Source organism: Idiotropiscis lumnitzeri, chromosome 17 (assembly GCF_059441095.1).
Source record: "Idiotropiscis lumnitzeri isolate Australia: NSW breed Sydney's pygmy pipehorse chromosome 17, RoL_Ilum_1.0, whole genome shotgun sequence".
Lineage (NCBI taxonomy): Eukaryota > Metazoa > Chordata > Actinopteri > Syngnathiformes > Syngnathidae > Idiotropiscis > Idiotropiscis lumnitzeri.
This window is the reverse complement of record NC_142407.1, coordinates 11,879,293-11,906,411: the sequence shown is the minus strand read 5'-3', so window position 1 is coordinate 11,906,411 and position 27,119 is coordinate 11,879,293. Positions and strand designations below refer to the sequence as shown.

Sequence of the window (27,119 nt, the reverse complement as noted above, 5' to 3'; positions counted from 1 at the left end):
AAAGGTCCCCACAGGCCCCGGTTCAGGAGGTGCATTATTATTTGTGCGCCGCTTTCACACTGGCATCTCTCCTCGCATGCTTGCATTTGTGTGATCTTGTTCTCTGTGAGGTGTGCAACATGAAAATATACAGCATTCCCCTTGAGGGAATGTAATGAGCATAAATAACTAAATTACGCTATTGCACGTTTCTTTGTGCCAAATGGTACAAGATGCAAAAATGGCAAAAACATTTCAGGTTTTGTAAATATTTTTTAAGCAATTTGACAGGATTTGAAAATGATCATTTCATGATTTTTCTTTTTAGTAACAGAACTTGGAAAAAAAAAAAACAGATAAATAACAAATATGCGCTCCAGGGGTTCCTTCACTCACAGCACGGCAGCCCTCCTGAGAGGAGACATATTTTGCTTTTTAACAATTCAAAACAGTTCCCAGGTGTCTTAATAACATCTGTGATGCTTTTTCAGAATACCCAAAAGAATTGCAGGACACCGCACCGCTCCTATTTTTGTCTCCTGTTTTTTTTTTTTTTTTTTTTTTTTTAACTCAGGCAAGTTGCGCGTCGATTACCGGGCCAATGGCGAGTATAGTTTGTTGCTATGGCAACTAGGGGCGGAGCTAGGTGCGGTTGCGCATGGAGTCCCAGAGTTAAAAAAAAGTTCATGTGAACCGCTAAGCACACAGTTAGTGTGCTGATCTGTTTATGTGGTTCATGCAAAACAGCAGCAAACACAAATGGCGGCACTTCGCTGAGCCTAGCTGCCAAGTCATGGGGAGGCGGGGGGGGGACTTGCATCGGGAAATTAACCACACTCATGTGACACGTCAGAACAGCTCACCCAGCCATCAAATATTTTGTTTTTCTATTTTAACATTAGAGGAAGACGTAATTTTTTTTTTTAAATATATATTTTTTGTAGTTTAATAAAATCTAATTGAAAAGGACAAGCTGCCTGATTAATGGTTTACAAAAGATTTGGTCATTGAACAGAGCAAAGAAGGAAATAAAAATAACAAGTCTGTAAAATGAGGGAAAACATGAACGGCGAGCCGGACTAAGTCGTAGAGCTTGACCCCCCCCCGATTTGAGTAATGAGCGGCATAAATGGCTGGAATTGACAAGTCATTACAAGACGGGAGGGCAGCTGCGGTCTGGAGGGGCGGCGCAATTTTTAACACGAGTTGGAATCATCAAAGGAGGAAAAATGGTCGGCCACATTTACAGAGCTCGTAAATGTATGACAATGGCCGCGGGAAGTTATTTTTAGCTTTGATTCAAGTGTATTTGCCTTTGGAGACAACGAGGCAAAATGTAACTGCACAGTGGCTCATTCTTTCTTGGCAAAGTCATGCCTCGAAAATAAACAAATTGTTAACATTTGTGAAAATCTGTGCAGGATTCGTGTCGCAGCAGTGAATTTCCATCCCGTGTCATATTGCACTCGGCGTTTCCGTTCTGCTTTATTACAACAATATCCCAATTTCATTGCAACCAGGAGTTGTTTTTTTTTTTTTTTTGTATGATTTGTGGCACCTTCAGGAACAGAACATCGAAAACAGGAAATGGCCCGGACAAACATTATTCTGGATAAGCGAAAAATGTCAACTTTTTAATGACGCTATACTCAAGGATTCATCCTCAAGTGCGCTGCGACCGGTTGGACTCTCTCCCTCCAGCTACACAACACCAGGCATCAAACGCTTGAAACTGTGCTGTTCCCCAAACAGAACACTCAATATCCCAAGAATTCTTTTTCCTAAAGTACTGGAAATGCACTTGTTCAATTACCTATTGCCAACTTGAAATGTCCTAGAAATGCTTGACTTCTCAGCCGTAGCTTTGCCTGAAATCCCAATATGTCGCACGTCTCTTCGAAAACAATCCAATCACACGACGCCAATGAAAGTGGAATGCTGTGGAAATAACAAGCAATGTTGTTGAAAAAGTCGGGCCCATGAGCTGAGAGTGTGCGACCGTGTCAAATCTCTGCAGTGTGTCGGAACAACACCCAGAATGGAGGTTACCATCTTGACACTGATCCCCCTTAAGTAGGCAGGGGCGTGCGCCGCCATCTCTACAATCGTGACTTACTTCCTCTGACTGTATACGTTGCGGTCCCCCTACCTCCCTATAAACAGACACATGCACACACACACACGCAAGTATGCATGTTGATGAATCCTGAGTGCGTTATTCTTTTTTTTTTTTAATATTTGAATAGAAATCTTTATGTTATACCCCCGGTCCCAAATGATATTTGACAAAATCACAATAAAAATGAAATTTGACAACAGGCCTTGGAAGGAGGTATGTTCCGGTTTTGATAACATTGCTTAGCCAGCTAATTCAATGTTGGCCCAAAGACATTTTCACAGTATGGTAGATAAAAATCACTGAAGGAAATTAATTGACACTCGCTAGCCCATGTGCAGGAATAATAAATAAATAAATAAATAAATACTTAAATAAAAGGAATAATAAAAAAATAATATAAATAATTTTTTTCCAGAGGCACAGAAAATATTACTCTCACTTTTATGATTAAAAAGTCCACTTCAGACTGCCGTATCAATCAGGACCAGAATCGTTTGGTTGCATAAAATTTCAAGATGACCTGAATATCAAATTAATCACGGACTTTAAGGATTAACATATGACAAGGTGTTTTTTTTTTTTGTTTTAGACGATCATTTTTGATCCTTGGGGTATTTTTGTAAGCACGTAAATGTCAATAAACCTGCATATTAGGCCTCCGTTGAGAAAGATAACTGATGTATAAAATTTTACCTAATTTAGGTTCGACAATTATATACTGTAATACAATCAAAGTGTGTTCTGACAAAGTAGGACCAACTGGAGAAGTCATAAAAAGAGTCATAAAAGCAAGCAAGATGTGCTTATTTATATGGCGGTTATTAATGACAACAAGTTTTCGGCGATGCAGTTATGGACGTTGTCCTTCATTTGTTTACTGCAATGTGATTATATTTGTGGAACAAAATGTGCCGTCGGCTCAACACAGTCGAGTGCTAAATGTGTTTACGCCTCAGAGCAGAAAGATGAACGCTGAAGATAATTGCAGTTTGAAGGAGTTTCACAGTTAGTGGCGAATCTCTCGCAGGTTACCCTCCCAGCAGGGAAAGGTGAATTCAGCGAGAGAATTATTTACAGCAGAAAAATCAAGAATGACCAGTAATGACCTCACATCAATCACATTTTTTTTTTTTGGACCAATCATTACAATGCTCAGTGAAGCTGGATAATGGATGTGCTGCCTCAAGGAAGCAGCGTGTGTCATGATCACGCTGGCGAATGTCATCTGTGGCCTGCTGCGTATTGTCAAAAAGAAGACATTGTCACATATTTTACGAAGAACATAAATTTGAGGGACAGCAGATCATTTTAAGGGTAGTAAATCACAACTGTCATGCGAGTTTGCTAAACGCAGATAAACGGCGCTAATATCAAGTTGTCGTCTTACAACGAACAATACATCGACATCGTTTTCCTTTATCGCAAGATCGCATTTCACGCGTATTTAACGGGTTGCCAGCCAATCGCAGGGCACACATAAACGAACAACCAGTCACACTCACAATCACGCCAAGGAGCAATTTAGAAGTCCAATCAACCTGCCATGCATGTTTTTGGAATGTTGGAGGAAAACGGAACACCCGGAGAAAATATTAAATATTGAAGGCAGAGCCAGGTGCGTTTTAGAGATTTTTTTTTTTGTCTCTCATCAAAACCAGAGAGAAGCACTTGACAGGTGTGTGTTACGACTGTAGAGAAGGCAGTCAAAACTGCAAAACAAGTCTGACAAGAAGCAGGGGATAATCAAAAATCCAATAAATGCAGGTATTGCCTGCTCGGAAGCAGTGATGCAGGAGATGGAGGATGGAGAACCGTACAATGAAAAATAAGGGATGGTCGGCCGGGGGATGTAAACGTGGCTAGCAGGTTCGCGCAATTAGGACACGCTGCCAAAAACGATTTTGTGCGCGAGCTTTAACTGGCTCCGTGCAAACTAAAAAATGAGAGTATGTACTCCGTGACGTTTGTCGACTGTGTTTATTGGTGCTTTCGGTCCAAAACAAACAAAGCGATAAAAGATGCGCTCCAACTGAACAGAACAATTACCGTATTTTCCGGACGATAAGCCGCAACTTTTTTTCCTCGATTTTGGACCATGCGACTAATACAAGGGTGCGGCTTTTCTGGGGATTTTTCTTTCACCACTAGGGGGCACTCAAATGTTTTTCAACATAGAAAACTGCGGCTTGTAGTTTGTATATCGTTTTTTTTTTGTTTGTTTTTTTGTTTTGTTTTTAAAAGAGTTGTTGCGGCTTATATGCGGGTGCACCTTATAGTCCGGAAAATACGGTAACTACTTTTGTCCAGTGTCTGTTTCATACTTGATGAGATTACTGATAAAAAAAAAAAAACAGTAACATAATTAAAGTGTCCATTTCAGTCGCCGGTGGGGCGGGGGGATTGGGGGGGGGGGGGGGTCAGTGCGGGATAAAATGTCATCTTTTAAAACGGTTGAAAATGGGGCGAGTAATTGGTCGTATTCCACAAACGTTAAACAGAAAAATGCGTTTGGACTGGCGAGGGGCAGATCAAACAAATCATGGCAAATATCATTTTTCATGTGAGTTCCCCTTTAAGGATTTCAAGTTACATATTTGTAGAATAAATACATAGAATATTTACGGCATGCAGATGTTAGCCTACATGTCCTTCTCCCGTTATGCTGCCTTGCAATCAGTAGAAACAATCAGGTGTTAACTTTTGCAGGGGGAAATTGTCTAATAATCTCAAAAGGCACATTTTATGGGGAAAAGAAAAAAAAAAAGTCAGAACTTCAATCATTTCTTCAGAGAGCACGGCGCCAAATAACTTGCCTCTTTGATAGAACACGCGCTATTATGTAAAAATATGTATAAATGCAAAACTAAAAGCTCACATTGACAGGCAGGCGAAAGGAAATGTGTTTTATGTGCTTGTCCCAGTTTTTGAATCAGCGCTGAATTGAATGGAATGAGGAAAAAAAAAAATATGGCAGATTATCAACCGCTCTGAGCTCAGAGAAAAAGAAAAAAAAAAAAAAAAAAGCCGAGCAGGGAAGAGGAGCGACAAGCGACAAGTGAGACGGGTGAAAGGCTACGTCAATTTAGACAAAGACAGATGGTTACCAGTGTTAACTTTTCAAGATTGAGTCATAAATGCAAGCATCTTTAAGCGCAATTGTCCGAAAGCCTGCGGAGTCATTTTGACGTCTACCGACTTTTACGTTCGAAAAAAATTACACTACAAGGGAAAGACATTCATAATAATGAAAATATAATAATTGGAATGCTGCAGAAAACATTTCAATCTATTTAATTCAGATTTTTACAAGTTAATCAAGACATATTCGTGGGAACTGAAGTAAGATTTTTTTCCCCCCCAAGGTTGATGCATCATAATTTGCAGAAAATATTTTTTTTAAAAATGGGAGGAATTAAAACTAGTTTGGCTAATAGTCTGCATTTTAAATCGTGAGTAATAAATAAAAAAAAAATTACATTAAAAAAAAAATAAAATTGTAAAAATTAAGTCTTGGGCATAAAATACCAGTTGATGTTTCGAGATCTTTTGAGGGAAGGAATCATTAATACAACTGCCTTGCGGTGTTCTTGTGTGTTCATCTGTTTCTGCTGGCCGGCGGCCACCATTTGTTTGCGCTGGGCAAACAAAACACATCCTATCTGATGTGATTAGCATAATAGCTGATGGATTATGTTCACTTTTTATTGGTACACATGGAGTGATTGTCTCCATATCCGCCTGTGATTTAAAAAAAAAAAATAATAATAATAAATAAAAAAATAAAAATGATTGAAGGTTTAAGTCAAACATTGTCACACCAACTGAATGCATTTTATTTTCAGAGCTGTGTTTAAGACAAAACAATATACTGTAATTGTTTTAAGTTGGTTGGCAGGGCGGCGCAAGGTCAGGCACAACAATTAACATCCATCCCGCACTGTTGGGATGACATTTTCATGTGTGGAGTCGAGGCTTTACAAATCCCCCCCCCCCCCCGCTGAGGATGGCCTTGTTTTCAAGCCACTTGGAAATGATTACCAGTTTTTGATTTTCACCCATGGAGCAGTCAGTTCTACATCATTGCTCACCAAGAAGCCTTTGAATGGACCAGAAAAAGCAAAATTATCGATCAGCCGTCTGCACAGCTGCTGCACACAGCTAATGAGGAGCTCCGTTGCCAGGACGACAACTCCTTTTAGATGCAACGTGAAATACATTTGAATGGCCACGTCTTACTTCGTTCTCGTTTTATTCGTAAATGATATTCACCAGCGGATTCAAATCTTAGTCAGGTACCCAAAAAAAAAAAAAAAAAAAAAAAAAAGGGATTCCAAAATGATGCAGCACTTAAAACAGTGGTGTCAAAAATACGGCTCGCGGGCCAGATCAGGTCCGCAAACGGTTTTAATCCGGCCCGCAAGAAAATGTAAATTTTAAAAATGTTTTTGGTTTTGATGGGGGAAAAATATGACCTATTCAAAGACAGGTAAAACAAGGACATCTTGCAATTAGCGATAATCTGCGCATTTTGCTGGTCCAGCCCACTCGATAATAGATTTTCCTCCATATGGCCCCTGAGCTAAAAATGAGTTTGACACCCCTGACTGAAAATGACAAATTTAATTACCATGACAGAATTTACTACATTGGATCAAAAACTGCAACAGATTTGGTTCTGTCTTGACTCAAAAACTATTGTGAAATCTGTTCAAACAGAATTACAGCCAATAATCAACTGCTCACTTTAGTCAGGCAAGGTACTCCCGAGACGGGTTTAGAAATGACTGCTCTGAAGAATAAATGCCATAGCAACGATTGTCCGACTTCAGTTGCACGCTTCCTATGACTGAACCTTTGCATTGCCCTCCCCACAGGAGTACACCATCGACGTATTTTTCCGCCAAAGTTGGAGAGACGAGAGACTGAAATTTGACGGGCCTATGCAGGTGTTGCCCCTCAACAACCTCCTTGCCAGTAAGATTTGGACACCTGACACATTTTTCCACAACGGGAAGAAGTCTGTGGCCCACAACATGACCACTCCAAACAAACTCCTGCGACTAGTTGACAATGGCACGCTTCTCTACACCATGAGGTAAGAAACCGGCTGCGTGCCAAATGAAAAATTGTTTTATTTCAGTGTCATTTTTTTTTTTATCTCTCTTGACTCCGTCTTGCTCAAAAAAAGTCATCCGATTGCGAACAGTATTAAAATGTAAATCCAGGGGGATATAAATGCATGGATGAAAATCCAGAGGAGTCCATTCAATTTGCATCTTGCATCTTGATACTTGTTCTATAAAAAAAAAAAAAAAAAACTATAAAAATAAAGCAGAGTCACTTAGCCGAAGCCGACGCAGCAACTAGATCATCATAATTAGTCGGAATGTAAATGTCTGTTTGTCTTTAAAAGGTAGTTCTATTCTGAGTGACGTGGAAGTCAACGTTATGGACTTCCTATTATACGACTGGTTGGATATTTTCTGCTGACATTAGCCGTCGTCATAGTGACGGTGCCAAATGAGGCTATTGACTGTATTTTATTATTTTTATTTTATTTTTTTTTATAAATAAAGCTATTGAAAGAGCAGCAGCGGCTGTTTCCATCCTGCCTGAATGAAAAAATATGTTTAATACAAACTAGATTCACGTCAAGACTGCTTCAAAGAATGAAAATACAAAATAATAATAATATTAATAACGATAAATAAATATTTCCAACCCAACTAAGAAACACAAAATTTCTAAACGTTTAACAGATCAATGTTTGATGATGCTTTTAAATAAAGTACTCTATTTTATAAGGCTTGTTTACTTTGTTAAATTGTTCCATGAACGGATTCCTTTTATCCTGACACAGCGTTGCAGCCAATGCGTATAATCAGTAAATAGCTGATTGATTCCCTTTAAACATCACGTTAACAAATAAAAGCGACCATAAAAATGCATCGTCTACGTTGTATATTGACTCGTGCGTATTTCCTCTCTCTTCAACCCTTCTTGACCTCCCCCACCCTTCGCCCGGCAAGGTTGACCATTCACGCCGAATGTCCCATGCATCTGGAGGATTTCCCCATGGATGCGCACGCTTGTCCCCTGAAATTTGGAAGCTGTAAGTCACGCTAACCGACAAGTTTAGAGCATCACAGTACGTAGACGTTGAGGATTTTTTTTCACATTCAAGTGCATTTGGAAATAATCTAATCGACATGAATTAAAACAGCCTGAATAAACAAAAAGAAAAAAAATATGTTAAAAAAATAAATAAATAAATAGATAAATTAAAAAAATGTACGCTGCTGTTTGTTTTAGCATTCTTGCATTCCCATCATTGTTAAAAAAAGTTTCCCATATACAAACCAATTAAGACTTGCCTTATTCGGCGACTACAAGAATTCTCACAATCGACATGAAATAATTCTGCTTCAAATTGATTGACTTCTAATCCATGTTTGGCGCCGACTGCTTCCCAGATGCTTACACCAACAATGAAGTGATTTATCTCTGGACTCAAGAGGATGAGCGGTCGGTTTCTGTGGCTCAGGATGGTTCCAGGCTCAACCAGTATGACCTACTGGGACACGTTATTGGCAAAGAAACCATAAGTTCCAGTACAGGTACAGTGCTAAGAGAATGCAAAGAACATACCGGACTGGTTAGCATGTTGCTAACTAGCCTCGGATAAAAAAAAAAGGCTCGTTTAAAATGTACATGATTTTGTTTGGTTGGTGGCTTGAGATTGCCGAAACGTGTGAATTTTGTCTGTTTTATTTCAGTAATGTCAGCTTTGGGGTTGATTGTTGAAATCTGGCACAGCACCCCCGCAACACTTTAAAGATGAATTGCGCTGATGGAAAATAAGTTCCAATTTTTTTGTATTTTCCTCTGTGATCAAAAAAAAAAAAATCAATCCATATTTCCACCCAATGCAGTGTGCGATTTTTATTAGCTTGTATAGAACGGAAAAAATATTTTTAGTATTTGGGATACTGCAGGGGGTGAAAAGCAGTTTTCGAAAGGAGTCGGAGAGTCACAAGGGGATTTACGTGGTTAAAATATACAACACAAACATTCTTTTATAAAAAAAAAAAAAAAAATCTAAAGATTTCGTGAAATGCCAACATAAATTTGTTCCTAACTTTTGTTTTATAGGATTGAGCGCTTTTGTTTTGAACTGTCGCCTAAAATGAACTTGGAACAATTGCGAGGAAAACAGAAGTGTCACAGTCAAAAGCCCTGTAAGTTTCTCAAGCCAATAAATCAGATTAGTCGTATCGAAACGGGACGAGTGGAAGCATAAAAAGTTAGTATAAAATGTGAAAACTTTTCCTTTTCCAAAAGGTAAAGCTTGGCGCTCCTCGAGACTCTCCGGAGGCGAGTCAGCGGGTCGCGGCGCCGTCGCAGGTTTCACTTGCGCTTTGAGACCAAACTAACAATGAAACCACTTTCTTGCAGTGCCCTCTGGCCTGTTTTCCGTCAAGCGAAAAGATGGTCAGAAAGTCCACTGAGAACACTTTGTTTGAGATTATCGTTAATGTTGTGCTGTACGGTGGTTTGAAGGTAAGCTACACCAAGTTGAAAGAAGAAAAGTGTTGCTACGAAATGCCAGCTTGACGGCGGATGTTAAATTTTTTTTTTTTTTTTTTTTTTTAAATAAGCATTGCACAGGCCAAGCAATGCTTTGCTCTTACAAGGCTTTAAAAGAAAAAGTAAGCAGGATTTATTCGCTTTAAAGACAAAACGGGGAGACAGTGACGTTAAAATGCTACGGTAACCAAGGTATTAATATACTTAATTAAATATGTAGAAATGTTCCCAAATTAATTCATCAGCATGTCGGGCTGCGTTGTGCGACTTTAAACGCTTTTAATGATGATCTGTTATGTCTCCATTTCTGTTTTTTTTGTCTGCTCTCTTCACAGGGGAATATGTAGTGATGACCACATATTTCCATTTGAAAAGGAAAATTGGGTATTTTGTGATCCAAACGTACCTTCCCTGCATCATGACAGTCATACTGTCACAGGTGTCCTTCTGGTTAAACAGAGAGTCGGTTCCTGCGCGCACCGTATTTGGTGAGTGCCATGTTTGTTTTTATGCAAACAACTAAATAATAAGTGAATTCTGAGAGGCCGAATGCTGGGCGAGTATGGGGGGCTTTGAAAGGGTGAGGTAAGAGAAAAAAAATCAAATCAGAAAATCAATAAAGTGTAATTGCGCATCCACGCCACTAGTTAGCAGTGTCGCTCTCCTTGCCCATTGTGGGCAGCGAGTATTAACTCGACAGTTTTTTTTTTTTTATTGCAACGAAAATGCTATTATTTAGAGTTGCGGCGGAGAGTGGGTGATGGGGGTGGGCGCAAACAGTTTTCTTCTTGATAGGGGGGCGGAACAGAAAATAATTGAGAAGCACGGCCTTAGACGATGACGCCTGTAGGGAAGCTCGTCTTGAGAAGTCAACCGTGACTTAGAAAAGTGCACACGTGGATAATTACCACACCCTCCTCACACTCAAATTCGTCCATATACAAAAATAAAAAAATAATTATAATAATAAATAAAAATGAGCCATGCGCCTGAACGCTACGTTACGTGACGGGGGCGAATCATAGCAAAAAGTGAAACGAAAAGGAAGAAACACAATCCCTTAGAGACGGAAATTGAGGCGCTTTTGGGCGAGGGGGCGGCTGGGAAACGCATTCTATTTGGTGGCCTCGGCAGCACCGCAACGGACACAAAAAAAAAAATCATTCGCCGAGTGGCATGAGGTCACTACTGTAGTGGATGATCGTGAATGTTGGTTTGTCAGGAAGCACACTTGGAGGATTTTTTTTTTATTTATTTTTTTTTAAAGTGGTCTGACAGGAAGCAGATACACAAAATAAAGATAAAGAATTGCAGCGCATTGACAGATTGTTTCTGCAACTGGGATATATATTTTTTTTTAATTGAATATATATATATTTTTTTCCCCATTCTATCCTCAGGGGTCACCACCGTCCTCACCATGACGACGTTAAGCATCAGTGCCCGCAACTCCCTCCCTAAGGTTGCCTATGCCACCGCCATGGACTGGTTCATGGCCGTGTGCTACGCCTTTGTCTTCTCTGCCTTGATTGAGTTTGCCACAGTCAACTACTTCACCAAGCGCAGCTGGGCGTGGGATGGGAAAAAAGAGGGCATGGAAGTCAGAGTGAGTGATTCCCGTTGGAAAATCGCACATTGATAAGATGATAATGAACATGTCCGGCAACGCGAACGAATTTAGTTCTCTCTCTCTCCTTTCGGGCTCCTGACTTTAATTCCGCCTCAACCGCTCGCGTCTTTTATATTTTTTTTGTCGAAAACACTAAGAGCCGCGGAGAATATTGAAACTTTACACAAGGCCAAATTGGAAACTCAAGAGTTAGCCCTTAAAGTAACCCAGAGCTTTTATTTATTCATTAACAGCCAAATGGAACAAGGACAGTGGGGCGGAACATGGAGAGCACAAACGGAGGTAAACTCCCAAAGACACTAGCCTCAATTTAGGATGGCAGCATATGTTCAAGCCCCATTTTAGTCCGCTTAAACCCATTCTGTCAAGATGAGACAGCATCTTTGCACTACAGCATGCTCATTAAAAAAAACGGTACACTGACTAAAAAAAAAAAAAAAAAGTGAGAGTGCGTTTAAATTAATCCCCGGAGGCCAATATTACTTTTGTGAACATATTTGTCAATAGTTTGCGCTCTTGTGCGTTTATGAGCAGAGAAGACGGGAAAAGTAATTGGATCAGAGCAAGAAAGTTGAAATATAGATGAGTGTGGACTGTTTTGCTGGGGAATGCTTTTGTGCTACAGTCAATTATTTGGGATTAAGGACTTTTTGGATTCCCGAAAAAAAAAAAAAATTGAATAGGTTTCAAATGAATCAATTTTTTTTCATAATTGTAATGTAGTGTTGCCTTGATCAGGAAAGTGCAGACATCGCATCCATGAAGCTGAAATAGTTGCATTTAGGTTTATTATTTGGGCGGAGGGGGGCGGCCATTTTGTCACTCCTGTCGACTGAAAATGACATCACAGTTGCTCAGGTAACGACCAATCACGGCTCACCTGTTTTACTAAAGCTGAGCCATGATTGGTCGTTATCTGAGCTCTGAGCAACTGTGATGTCATTTTCCGTCGACAGATGTGACAAAATGGCCGCCCCCTGAGATGGCTAAAAACAGGTGGATTTTGCTGCTTAACTCATATCACACAAACGTAATATTAATTAGAGTGTCGCGTTTCGAGTAGGCTGACTGCATAGAACATATCCTTTTCAAGAAAAATATTAAATTTTACATGTTGAAGATGTTCTGTTGATTTTGCAGCCAAAACAAAACAAATAGAGACTCCCTCACAAAAATCGCATCTCTCTTGAAATGAGCAGGAAACATTTCTGCAGACATCTGAGCTCATTTTGCTGCCGCCACCACGCAGTGCATCAATTAAGATGAATGAACTCCTCGGAGTTTCGCGGATAAACGTGTGTGTTTGTGATCATGAACAGATCCTTTCTTTCTGGAAGCTTTAGCCTTTTCCATCACGTTGGTATTCTCGTCTGGCCTTCCTATTCTTGCTAATGAGTGCTTTGCATCTTCTAGCGAGGCCTTTGCATTTTTTCTTCATGACATCTTGTGCAAATAGACATCATTAGTACTTGTTTGGGATTTTGTTTAGTTTTTTTTAACAGCTCGCACCATTTTTCTGTGATCGCTGCTGCATGTTTCTGGAGTTATCAAATCGACATCTGTTACTGAATACATTATTGGTGTCTCTCTTTTTCAGGACATTCCTATCGGTTGTATTGATTATGGCCAATGTTTGGACATTGACGCAGTTTCATTTTACATCTTCTCTTATCTCATTTTTCATTTGTAGACCACGATCAAAACAAACACAAATCTGAAGGTGACAGTGAGCGGGATATATTCTTCAAATTATTATTGGAATGGGACAAATGTGAACAATAAAATTTGCCCTGGGTGCTTCACTTCCATTATCTTTGTCACGTTATGATATTTGTCATATCAAGATGGATTTTAAATATGACGGGGATTATTTCTTCTGTCACCAATAATAATAATAATAATAATTATTATTATTATTATTATTATGATAGTTAATAATAATAATAATAAATAATTATTATAATAATTATAATATTTATAATTATAGTTAAAAATAAAACTACAATAATAATAATATAATATATAATAATTTTTCTGCCCTAATCAGTTAAGACTTTCTCAGTGTTTGTTATGAGTAGTCATTAGGTGTTCTGGGAGGTTGGCAGGAGGCAACATTGTGGCAAAAATCATTTTTCAGTTCATAAGAATGAAGTAGAGATAAAGAGTCGGCGAGTCGGAGAGCGATCACTTGCTTTTTTTTTTTCTGATGCTTTGTCCTAATGGCAAAAGTCTGCGCTCTCCGTGACTATGCTGGGAATGTAGTTGTCATGATAGATAAACAAGAAGAGGGTCACAAGGGTAGACATGACACACTCGCCTTTAATGCCCCACAAGAATGAACTACTGGAAAGCAAAATGCTCAGACGACTACTGCTCCCTCCCCATTCGTTATAGAAATAAAGAAATGTAGGGGGGGGGTGTGATGGGGCTGTAAGGGAAAAATTACTGTCCTCAGTCATCAGAAGCAGAGTTTCAGCCAACGGAACCAAATGATGACTTCATTTCCCGCAGGCTCTTTCTTTTTTAGGTCTGATATGGTGAGCTGGAGTCGAGTCAGCGTGTACTCATTTACTTTAGAGGTTACGCAGATTCAGTGGCATGTAATTCCCTCTGGGTCGCTAAACAATCTGTTTAACCAACGGGCTAATTAGCTCACCTCAAGCCAGCTGACGGTGTAATATGGCAGGATAGACGTCTGTGTATTCTCTGATAAAGCAAAAAGCAGCTCGGGATTCATCGGCGTGGATGGGAGCATTTGGCCATTGTGCAACGGGTTATGTCAACTTGAAGCGAGTCTCACATTAGCCCCTCGGGATGTCGGTGATGCTTGTGACTGTTTCAGCTAAATTGGCGTAGGCCACGGGGGGTGTCCAAGTTCGGTATTCCAGAGCTCCTATGCAGCCTGTTTTAGATGTCTCCCTTCTCTAATTTAATTGATGCATGTTCTCGATGTTTAAAGGGGAAGTCAACCCCGAAAAATTCTTTGCAATAAAATGTTCTTCATGCCCTCGATAGTCAAAACATGGCATCCTGATTAATATTGCGTTTGTGGAATTTGAGTTAAGCAGTAAAACGCGCCCGTTTTTAGCCATCATAGGGGCGGCCATTTTGACAATTGTGTTGATGGAAAATGGCATCACTGTTGCTCAGGTAACGACCAATCAAGGCTCACCTGTTTACTAAAGCTGAGCCATGATTGGTCGTTAGCTGGGCCCTGAGCAACAGAAGTGACAAAAATGGCTGCCTCCTGAGATGGCTAAAAATGGCTGGATTTTACTGCTTAATTCATATTCCACATACGCAATATTAATGTGAATGCCATGTTTAGACTAGTGAGCATGCATATAACATATTTTTGTAGAAAACATTTTGGGGTTGACTTCCCCTTTAATAAAAATAATAATAATAATAATAATAATAAATCGCCAATCACTTTTGATGATAACATGAAAAATTGACCAACTCAAGTCTGCTACACGATGACGACATTTCCAATCGCTTAAAATACCCCACACGAAAACCACAACCCGCACTTGCATACTAATACTTGAGGCAATCAAATATGTCAACACGTCATCTTGAATCATCAAGAAGGTCAGACTATCACAAGGCTCAGTCTAACACGTCCATACACAAAGCATTTCAAACAACTTGACATTAAGTGGCACAATCACCCCCCGGGATGCTTAATCACGCCCAAAATAATCTGACATTTGCAGAAGCTGATGCATTGAATTTACGTCATGTGCCAGAGGACAGACAAATACAGTACATAAGAAAATCTGTAGTGTCTAAAAAAAAAAAAAAAAAGAGATTCCACTGAACGGTGGTCACCTACATACATTTTGTGATATTTTTGTTTGGTGGCGTGCCGTGAGATCTTTCAAAGGTAAATAAGGATTGGGAAACACTGGATTAGAGAGACGGTAAATGACATCGGAGGACAGCCCAGATTTATAGAAGCAGAAAAGAACCGAGTGGCTTGTCTGCTCGTTTAGTGAGTAAAGAACATTTCAACCGCCAGAGAAATTTCAGTTATCTACGATTAGGGTCATATACTGTGCCATATTACGGTGCCATTAGTTTTGCTGCTGAGTAAGCCGTCTATGTGAAAACCCGGGATACTGCGGTGCTTTAAGGTGTAGTGGAGTCAATGTCCCGGAAACGACATTGGTTATCTAGAGGGCACTCGTGTGACTTTTGTCTTCTCGTCCAAATTGACTTGAGCCTTCTCACTTTATTGCCGGCAAACTTTTTTTTCAGATTTGCGGAGGAAAGTGGAGGTTGAAAATGTGAGCCTGACAACAATTTAAACAACAATTTAAAGTCACTGTGAAATCTACAAATCTACATATATTGCATGGAAGAAGCAAAGGTTTAGTTTTCTACATGAGAACAAAACATGTTCCTGTTTTTTTTTATCATATATTTGAGTATATGCCAATATTATGTGCACAGCCTCGACAAAATAAAATTAAAATAAAAATAAAAAATAAAAAACACTCATCGGTGGTGACTGCATAAAGAGATCCACCATGAAGCAATCGGCAACGGAAACATTAGTTATGCTAATTAAAAAGATGGAGTGAATGGAGGAGGAAGGAAGGAAAGTCAAATGAAGCTGAAAAAGTAGAGCAAAAATGAAAGCTGCGGCCCTCAAAGTAGACAAAAATAGGGAGCACTCAAACACCGAAGCAGCATCGACTTTCATTACAAATGGTACGGGTGGGGAGGAAAGGTGCGACTTTAATGACCACCTAATTTGATGAGACTTTTCTTTCTCTCGATTGGCCGCAGTCTGTTATGACACGAGACTGCCACATACTATCCTCACAAATTTACCGCTAATACATGTACTTAACGTGAAATTGACACGCCAGTAGTAATGTATTATACAGGCCATAGGTGTCAAACTGTGGCCCGCGGGCAAAATTTGGCCCGCAGTGTAATTATATTTGGCCCGCGCGGCGATAGCAAATGACGACTATACCATTTTACCTTCTAGATGATGAGATAATAATAACATTCAAAATGATAATAGTAATTTTAAAAACTAAACAGTGTATTGCATTAATAAAAACACTCGTCATAAAAATTTTCAATAAAAAAAACAAATCTGCATTTATATTGCTTTTAAAAAATTATTTTTACTTTTCGGCCCACGGTGTATTTGAGTTTGACACCCCTGATATAGGCTGACATAATTCATACAAAACACTGGACAGCAAAACTATGTTTGAACACAATCCAATTCAAGGTTCTGATTTCAAATCAATGGAGGCCAACTTGTATAAAATGCATTAACCGGATAGGCGATGTTTTTTGTGATTTCTGTCGTCACGTAAAACAAAATGCGTTCCACTTGACACTTCTGGCCAGATTAAAAACCCCTTGAGATGGAATTACATTCAGTAGGGCTGACATTTTATTAGTGTTGAGGCACAAATATGATTCAATTGAAATCGTCACGGGCGTGAGGTGCGAGGACGTCTCGACTCAGTTACAGCCTCACGCACACGCACACGAAATCCAGTCCAGAAAAAGTCAAAGTTGCGCTATGATCAATCTTGCTGCCCTACTTGTTCTCCCACACTGCTCGAGTGTGTGCGCAGCCCGTTTGGAGGCTGTCGGGATTCTGAAATCATCCTATGCTAAGGTTTGGGTAAATAAGTGTATCCCTGTGCAAATTCAGCATGACAGTTTGAATCTTTCTTTCAGTGGCGGCCGTGTAATGGTTTCTCGGTAGAAGTACAAAGAAGCCAGCTTCCTCTCTCATAGAGCCTGTGCCATGTTTGTTTTATCGTGAGTGATTTGCCTGAAGAGGCCTCGATGTGTTCATTGATTTGTCAGACATGACTACAGGCATTGTTATTGTCCCACCCCCTTTGTTTTTTTTTTTGTTTTTTCAAAATCGTGCTCCACGATGCAGCAAAATCACACGCCAGCCAATCCAGTTGATGTGATGCAAACGTGATTTTTTATTTTTTTCAAATGCAGCACTTTTTTGTTTTTTTTAAACATTTCACAGCTGACTCTTATGGTTCTGATTTTTTTTTTCTGCAATCAAATCTTGTATGATGCAGATTTAATGGACAGTCGTGTCAAATGTAGACTGATGTCATTTTGGGTAATTTTTATTATAATTGGTAAACTTTTTTTCTTTTCTACTTTTCTTTTCAGGAACCGTTTCAGGCTAACATGGCCAGGATTAACGATATGGTTAGGCTTTTGTTTTGCTCTTGTGTGTGTCGTGTCTCGTGGTGTTGCTTCTATTTCCTCTTTATGAGTTCAAATGGAAGTATTGTGGAGTCTGCTGCTGTTTTCTCCTGACAACTATTGCTGCCTTCTCTTCTTTTCAGAGAAGAGAATCGGCGAGTCTCTCCAAAAAGGCAAACAACACTTTCAACATTGTTGGAACAACCTACGCCATCAACGTAGCAAAAGACCAAGGTTTAACAACCATTTCCAAGAGTGCCGGTAGCGGGGCGTCGGCCAAGCACGCCTATCTCCATAAAATGGACGATCCCTACACAGAAGCCAAGAAGTCGTACAACCGAGTCAGCAAAGTGGACAAGATATCGCGCATCATTTTCCCGATCCTTTTCTTCATCTTCAACTTAGGCTACTGGGCCACGTATGTAAACAGGAAGCCCGCCATCATAGAGGCAAACAACCTCAACTGAATTTGTCTAAAAAAAAAAAAAAAATCAATCGTGAAAGGGTTTTAACAATGAAGGGTTGACAGGTTTGCTGAAAGCCATGAACGCGTGTACGTGTGGGCGTGCGTGCGCATACGTGTACTGTGGTACCTAACTTACGAGTGTTTTCAGTTAGCAACGTTGCTTGGTTGATTCATTTATTTGGCTTTGTGTCGCGAGTCAAAAAATTTCAGTCATGAGCGAGCTTCAAGTGAAATGGGGGGGCGATGCCCTCGCATGTGGGCAAGGAGATCCGCAGCCACTTTCAGTCGTTTATTGATCGCAGCAGTCTAACATACAAATATAAAATGAAAACACTCTCAAGGAGTTGCTGGAGGCTGCCAACTCATGCTCAAAAACTCACAAGCGGGCCAAATGGCTCCTCACGTCACTCACTAGGCCACACCCCTAAAAGACCATATTCGACACACGAATATTGCAACACGTAGCGTAATTATAAATTATAAAACCAGTTTGATTTGTCACATTGTATTTTCTGCTGTGCTATATTTTATACAATACAATATTATAGCACTTTATTAACTTTGCGTTTAAAAAAAATTGTATTTTGCTTTATAAATGATTTATTACACAGGTAAATTCAGTTACGAGCTTGGTCACAGAAACTATTGAACTCGTAAGTCAATGTACCACTTTATAAACGTGTGTGTGTGTGTGTAAAAAAAAAAATATATATATATATATATATATATATATATATATATATATATGGGTGAGTGTTTAATCTCATTAAATCCAATAGACGAGCTTCCTTTACAACGATAATATTGCAACAGGCGTGATCGTTACTAATGCTGGCGGAGTCAGATGACAATGCATCATACTCAAATAGTTTGAACAACTTTTCTCTCGTGTAGCTTAACTAAACTATTTTTAGTTTGTTGATTAGTTTGTTAAGGCCGCTATAAAAAAAATAATAAATAAATTATACGAAAATATCTTAGATTTATAGATGGTACACAAATATGTAGAAGTTCAATCATTACAAGCTTAACGCCGTCATGCAAGATTGCGGCCACGTGTCTTATGGCGGCCGACGAAGAGTCAAATACATTTTGCGGCTGGCCAGTTTTCGTTTAAGAATATTGAGTCACTGTATCATCAAATGGAATTATCATCTTTGGACTCAACATGATAACGAGCAGGAATTAGCATGCTAACTAATATATGCTCATATTTCCAGATATCTTTGTAAAGGCAGCATTTTTGAGATTGCCAAACGACATTTCTGTCAGTGTATATTCTGTGCGTTTGCCTTTGGATATTTTGCTCGTCCGTAACGACGGCGGGCAAATGCTCACATGAAGCTACCTTTGAACGAGTATATAATCAGAGCTCGCTAAATTTGCTGTCACTGTTACGCCTAAAACGGAAGTAACGCGGCGTGCAGGTTTGTGTAAAACTGTGGAAATCTCAAATAAGCGAGCTCAAGTCCCTTTGCTCCGTTTCTTGCCAACACGCAAAGCGCCATAATGGCAGACTGGATTCTACTGCGATGTAACGCAATCCCGACGTCAACGAGGTTGCTGTTGCGTTTGTTTTCGTCTCATTCACAGTCGCTCTTGGCCCTGTCTCCTGTTGTGAGTAACAAACTAGTCCATTGCTGTATCTTGACCGCTTGTCATTTTGTAAACTAGTGAAATGTGTGTTTTCTCTTGCTCTGTTTTGCAAGCATGCGGTTCAGGTTTGTCATTGTTGCTACCCAATGAAGGCAAGAATTAATAACATGCATGCACACACACACACACAGATTATGCAGGGATGCATTAGAAGACACCCAAGGAGCTGTTCTATGGTTGCTTAACTGTGGTCTGGTAGCAAGGGCGACCTATATAGTTCCATAGGAACATCATTAATAATCTTCAGCGTCTGGCCTTCAGCTCGAGCTGAATCTCATCAGAGCCGATGCGATATCATCTGCAATAGCTTCGCCGTCACATGGGGGGGAGGGGGGCTGTGCATTTTCAAGTCCAGTGGCTCCAACTGGCCGACTATGTTTGGTTACAAAAGGAGCCAAGTGCCTTGGTGAACATACAGACAACATAAACGAGGGGGGTGCAGACTTATGCATAAAATAGGTCTGGTGTGGCAATCACGAGAGCTAATGGCGCTATGTGGCTATGCCCCAAACCCAGCCGCAAACTAAGTATGGTTTCGAGCCACATTGTAAAAGTGACCATTAGCATGGAAAGTGGACAGTCGTCTTACTGTGACAAAGATGACACAAAATCGATTCTAGGATTCAACATTGATTTTTTTTTTTTTTTTGTGCTTTTCACACGCTTATTACCTCACACTGAAGCCCAGTTCTGAATTTACTGCGGTTTTTCTTTCCTGTCATAGAAATTAAATAAATACAAATGCGCATTTTATACATAGAATATCTTGAAAGAGATCGAAAGATAAACACATTCATTTGTTTTATGGGTCTATAAAATGTTTTTAACTTTTGCCTTTTTATTACCATATTTTCCGGACTATAAGCCGCTATATTTTCCCTCGATTTTGAACCATGCGGTTAATACTACAGTGCGGCTTTTTCTTTCACCACTAGGGGCGCTCTATAGTTCAGAAAATACACTAAATCTTGATTTATTTATTTTTTCTTTCTCTTGGGTCTGTTCTGTTTTAATTCGCTTTTTTTTTTTTTTTTTTAGGTTTGAATGAAAGAATATTTAGTAGTCTGTGTTACGCCTCTCTTAAGAGTCTTATTGTGACAAACAGAGTAGAGTGTATCAAATGCAATCTTTCCACGTGTGTCCTCAAATGCAACCTCACACGACGCTATATGCAGTATAACGCTCAAGTCGCTCTACACGTCTCTGTTCTTGTGGTTCAGCCAATTTACTCATCGGTGACCCACTCACAGCCCCAGAGACACCTTCATAAATTATGAATGCATATTTATGTGATGTTCATTACACCGACAAGGTTATGAAAGTGCTTTTACCCTCATTTGCCAGCATGCACATTTTATGAGTCGGTTTTACCTGCAGCTCAGTAAGAAATAGAATCTTTCACGAAGTTCATTCCTTGCTAGCGTCATCTGCAGCGTGACTACATGGTCAGTACAAATGCAACAACGTGAGGGATATTGTCAGACGACACGGGTCAATAAATGACTTGGAGTATTTACAAATATTTTTGGTCACGTCATGTTGTGACAGGTGGCACTGGTCTCAGCAACTCCACCCCTGCAGGGATTTTAAATTATTTGACTCTCTTGTTAATTATGCATCGTGGAGGACTGAAATGAACCATTCCATCTCTGAGAGCAAGTGTCAAAAGTCTCGGCCCTCCAAGCGGATTCTAGACGGACCACGTATTTATTTGAAGACAAACTTGAGTCAAATAGAAGAGCATTGGAAAACATTTTGGCATCAATGTTACGAGAAATTTGGAGGAACAAATACATCAATATTTTTTTTTTAAATGCATATATATTTGAATGAACTGTTTTTTGTTTTTTTAGCCTGCTAATGCTAATGTGTGGATGGCCGAGTGGTCTAAGGCGCCGCGTTCCGGACCCAGTCTCCCCAGGAGGCCTGGGTTCGAATCTTGTGGCTGCCAGGATGGCCGAGTGGTCTAAGGCGCCGCGTTCAGGACCCAGTCTCCCCAGGAGGCCTGGGTTCGAATCTCGAATTTCCCCATTGTGGGACTAATAAAGGCATTATTATTATTATTATTATTATTTATCCCGAGGCCCCGAGTAACTGAGGTGATTTAAGAAGCTGTTGGACGTTTGAGAAACGCCGGGCAAATTAGATTTATGTGTCAAAAACAATCCAAATGACGCACAGGCTATAAAAGTATATATATGACTGATTGAAGTGTGAAAGATGCATTTGCAAATTGCGACGCCAACCCATGACATGTTTAGTTTCAAGTCACAAATCTTAAAATAGCAGTCTGACATCGAAACGGAGTTATTTCCACTCGTATGGAGCCTTACATCAAGAGACTTGTTCCGTTTTTTTGATTAAATCGCACAAGCCAGCATCGCCTGAGGTCCAATTGCATTACAATTGATCGAAAGCGATCCGTGGCAAACTGCTGGCCTTTACAAAGATGATAGTCATGCATCATGTGTACCTTATTTCGCTTCATAAGACGGGGAAATGTTAAAAGTACCTCTGAAAAGGCTTGTGAATAAATTGAGAGAATCGGGTTGAACTGGAGAGCCAAAGAAAGCGACTGATTGAGGACTTGGTTATATGACGGCTAATCTCCACGTAGTCGACTATGCAAACGCACGATTCGAAGGAAAATGATGTCACAAGTGGATGAAAAAGATCTTTTGACACCCTTCGACGTGTCAAAAAGTAATTTTTTTGGCCACTTTGCAGCTCTTGAATTAGATACAATAAATTGGTACGCATTTTCGTCAGTGCACATCCCGGATTATTTTTTGCTGCGCGTCTTGTTTGTCCATCGATTGGTGACAACAACATTTGCCTTTCACATTTTTTTTAATGCAGTATTTCTACGGCACGTGTGTGACCGTGAACACGTTTAGCCCCCAAATTATCACATTGATTAACATTAAAAACTGAAAGGAGAGTCTGTTTTCGATAAAGCATCCAACTTTTGGAGTTTTTGTCAATTCTTTTCCCACAGGGCCAGAGTTAACGATCATGGAACCATGCCGTTGCACCAAGACACATTATATCCAAAGTATAAAGATATGTATGCTATTTAGTACCGCTTACGGTTTATACAACATAACCTCTAAAATGTACGATGCAATTCTTTCGATGGGTAGAGCGCCATATACGAATATATTAAACAACAATACTGGATAGCTGAGAAAAAAAATGTTACAAACGTGTGAATGTGTAGATATCGTGGAAGCAATTCCACTCGTTTGTGAATATGGATATGTCACGTCATTTATTTTCAAATCGGATACGTAGCGTTGTCTAACGTTCCGCTCTGTAACACTGCGTGTTATAGTCGTTTAATGACGTGCGCTAGATACTTGAGTCTACTTACAAAACCAGTCAGTACCTTGTGTGCACTTTTTTTTTTTTTCAAAAACTGTGAATTAGCAGCTGTTTGCAAGCAGAGTTGTACATGCTGTGTTCTCTCTCCTGCAATTCCACTGCATGTCTCTTACGAATTGAGCGATAAAAGACTTCCTCCACAAAGACAGCGCCAGGAACATACTGTAGTGGACTCTGTATTGCTGTTGGGAAGTGGCTCTCTATGTGCTCAGTGACTGGACTCTGTATGTTGACTTTTCTCGTTCATGTGCTTACTGTCATGAGATGTAGCAAATGGAAATTGAAATAAAAGGATGTTGTATTTTGTCTCGGAGAACTCTTTTTTTTGAGCGGTGGTGGGCGGTCAAGGCCTTCTCTGCTGGCCTAACAATCAAGAAAGAAAATGATTTAAATGATTCTTCACATGGTCATATTATATCCTAGTGTTGTATTTTTAGGTGAGAATTTTTATCCAATCAGAATTCCGCAAATTTGTGTTGCTAGGCAGGTTTCACAATAGCAGTAGAACGCACTATTTGTCCCGAGGCCTTCAGATACAATCGTGCCGGCGTCTCTTCTGTCAACGTCAATGTGCTTTCAGAGTTGATAGGCAGTTGCGATAGCCAATCAGATCATGAGCTGATTACAGTGAGCCTTCTTGCTGCCCTTACGCTGAAGGTGATGAACGCGTTTTGTGATTGGATTGGGCAGCACTATGCGGAATCAACACACCCGAAAGTCGTAACTGGCGACCGTACACAAATCTAAAATATATTCTTGCTTTTTTTAAACCACAATGACCGAAGGAGGGAAAAGTGAGGATTTAATTGCAGATACACTTGCGAGGCCATTTTCAAGACAAATCAAGAAATCCGCTCAAATACCAAGAGCCTTATTGACAATATGAAGCTCGTCGAAAGATCACAAAATGCCACAATCCTAAGCAATTCTAGAAGAGATGAAAAATGGAAGAATGGACATCTAGCAGTCTGGAAAGGGTTACAAGATCATTCCAAAAGCTTTCGGACTCCAGTGAACCATGGTGAGGGTCATTATCCTCAAACGGCAAAAACACGGAGCAGTGGTGAAGCTTCCCGGGAGTGACTGGCCTACAAAAATTACCCCATGAAAACAGTGATGACTCATCCAGGAGGTAACAAAGGAAACCAGGACAACAGCTAAAGAACTGCAGGCTAAGCGCACCTCAGTTTAGGTCACTTTTAATGAACCAACAGCAAGGAAAAGATCAAGGTAAAAATTCCATTTGTGGCAGAATGCCAAAGCGAAAGCCACTGATGACCAAAAAGAACAAAGGCTCGTCTTGGTAAGTGTGGGTCAAACAATCCAACAAGGTGGTGGTGGTAGTGTGATTTTCTTAGGGGAGGGGGGCTGTAATCTGCTTCCTATTTTGACTGTCTGCCATCTAGTGGTGAACGCTGTTATTACAACTTCAAACTGCTACGCTACAATAAAACTGTATTTTTAAAAAGTCATCGAGGGCCAAGACGAGTTTGAGTCAGCAGTGGTGGTTGTTCAAAGAATACTTTGAACCGTATGCCGAGTCCGTACAGAGAACGCCACTGCCCCGCAGTCTTGGCTTCAATGACACGTGACTTTGAAAGAGAAGAAACAAATTGTAGACTTTCAGTGAGCCAATGGAATTGCATTCAGAATGAACACGGTTGACATTTACCATGTAATTTCCGGCAAGTAATGCACACCAGGGGGGAAATATCAGAGAAACACACTGCTTCTAAAAATCACATCATACACACCAACAGCAGAAAAACAACGACTTGATGTGACGTGGATGGTAAGTGATGTGTGTATAAATCAAAATAGTTGATTTGTTCTGGGACACCAGCTAAATAGAGGGAAAAAAATACCAAAATCACAGTGCAGCAAGTACATTTAATCTTGAAAAAAAATGCATGAGTTTAAAAGCAAAATCATTTCTGACAAGTCATTTCAGTGCACCGTGAAAAAAGAAGAAAGTTTGGATTAGGTTTAAAAAATCTGAAAGAATTGAAAGATTACTGCATATACAGTAGCTTACCGTACACCCAGGGTAACCATAGCAACCAGAGAAGGAAATCTGAATCCGCCCTATTCTGGCCTCAATTATTTAAGTGCAAAAGCCATCTTGAGGGAATGTTATGGATTCTCTTCCACTAAACCCAAGCAGGAAGATTTCCCCCCCAAAGTTACAAATGAGGGAGGGAAAGATTCTCCTAATCAACGTCTAAAATGTATGCCCCAAAAGCAGAACAATATAAGAGTAGATGATTAGCCACTTTCACAGCCAACATTTGGGCACGCTATTGCAATAAATTGTAGCCCTGCAATTGGGCAAACACTAACTCGGAATAGAATGGAACAATAAATAATGTTTCTCGTTCCATGTGTTTGCCAAGACAGATGACTTCAGAGAAAAGAGCAGCAATCGGAACCGGGTACGTTCTAACACTGAACAGCTAATAAAGTTTCTGACAAGTTGATTTAATAGAGCGGGAATAATCCAGGAAAAGATGTAGTTAAATAGATCATCTTGGGTTCAAAGCAGGAGAAAACTTGAGGCAACTGCAGTCTGGCGAGAAACGAATACGGAGCCGAAACAAGTGTACTGTGGCGTTCAAATAATTGGAGACGGGTGTCCAGCGAATCAGGAAGGACTAGATGGGCATTCCGGGACACAAACACACGGAAATATTCACATTTGATCGGGTGTTATTATTTAGTCCATAGGCAATAAAAAAAAAAATCTTAAAAATGTTCGTCTTCAATATATACCACCCAGCTGATTTTTTTTGTTAATTCTTCAATGGATTGATGTAAAAGGGGACGATAAAGTCAATGCAACAGTCCTTTAGGGGTTTTCAGTGCAAGAAATGAATACATTATTGTGAGAAGCAGTAGTAGTTGGCAATTATTTAGCACAAGGGTCCTCTTTGGTCTATGATTTCTGTTTGAAGTGATACTTTTTTGTTTCATGTCCCCGTACCGCCGTCAAACGAGGCAACTGCCTAAATAATCATTCAAATTAAAATAATTGTCTTTGGTGAAATTATTTAATTCTCTCAGACCTACTCGACCCGTGTGTTTGATGGCTTCCCATTATGTCGGCCTGGAATTGGCTCATAATGTCATAACCATAAACTAGGGAAATAACTGGAGTGCAGGGATCACGCAGGAGATGACAAGTTCACAATAAAAGTAATTGCTTGAAAATAATTACTTGCACAGAAGGCTGACTGTAAGCAGCGGCAAATAGTTCAAACAAGAGGAGAATAGAGAGAGACGTCCGAGGTGGGAAAACACTTCAGAGAGGAAGTCAAAACACAAAATATAAATGTTAAAACAACTGGCGTTTTGTTTATGTTGCGCTGCCTAATGAAATGTTTTATTTACTGCACGGTATGCAATGCATGACATTAACGCGTCAACACGCCAACTGCGGATGAATTTCAGCAGACACGGGCAACACAGCTCCACCTACTGGTCACGTAGGGAGGTTAAATGGCATGTTCATTTTTAATTCATACTATAAAAGGCCCAAGTAATCGATAAAAGAATCGATAGGCGACACGACTCTAAACTGATTCGTTAGTAACATAACAGATTCCTTGGCTGTAGTTTGAAAAAAAAATAAAAATAAAAATAATATATATATCATTGATATTAAAGGTTATTGGATTTATTACTTTAGGGAACACTGTGTATAGCAGTGGCCCTCAAAAGATGTCAGCCAAATTGTTAAGTTGACGTCTTTTCACACTGCACTTAGCACAGCGCAGTCTTCCAACAACCAGCTCATTCATTACGTACGTGCTGCCATGACGGAGAGGCTGGGCAATGCTTACCAAGACTTGTCTCCTTGCCAACAAGACAGCCTGTGACAGGGTCACTGACAGTTCTGGCTTTTATTTTTATTTTTGAAACAGCGCCCTTATTATTGTCGATTTCCCTGGTGGCGGGGCCTAGATTACGCAATAATGGTCAGAAAATATTTGCATTTATTCCTCCTTCAACCAGCACATGACCAATGGCCTTAATATGCCTGGGGACAATAGCTTTGATGAAGCTATCCAATTTGAATGAATATT

The 27,119-nt window shown here is 39.9% G+C and overlaps 2 protein-coding genes across 3 annotated transcripts in view; one reads left to right on the top strand and one right to left on the bottom strand.

The window, feature by feature from the left end:
* gabra3 (gamma-aminobutyric acid type A receptor subunit alpha3) overlaps window positions 1-20,568 on the top strand; it is a 51,143-nt gene extending 30,575 nt beyond the window's left edge. Inside the window, exons 5-11 of one of the 2 annotated variants that reach the window (XM_088279224.1) lie at window positions 6,973-7,193; window positions 8,128-8,210; window positions 8,572-8,715; window positions 10,021-10,173; window positions 11,086-11,291; window positions 17,496-17,534; window positions 17,675-20,568. In XM_088279224.1, the coding sequence (XP_088135350.1) occupies window positions 6,973-7,193; window positions 8,128-8,210; window positions 8,572-8,715; window positions 10,021-10,173; window positions 11,086-11,291; window positions 17,496-17,534; window positions 17,675-17,998 (1,170 nt within the window). In that variant the 3' untranslated portion in view covers window positions 17,999-20,568. The remainder of the gene's footprint in view (window positions 1-6,972; window positions 7,194-8,127; window positions 8,211-8,571; window positions 8,716-10,020; window positions 10,174-11,085; window positions 11,292-17,495; window positions 17,535-17,674) is intronic. The other variant, XM_088279225.1, reaches the window with a different exon arrangement.
* The window catches only part of LOC148320283 (uncharacterized), a 63,156-nt gene that overhangs the window by 34,280 nt on the left and 1,757 nt on the right, over window positions 1-27,119 (bottom strand). The window lies entirely within an intron of this gene.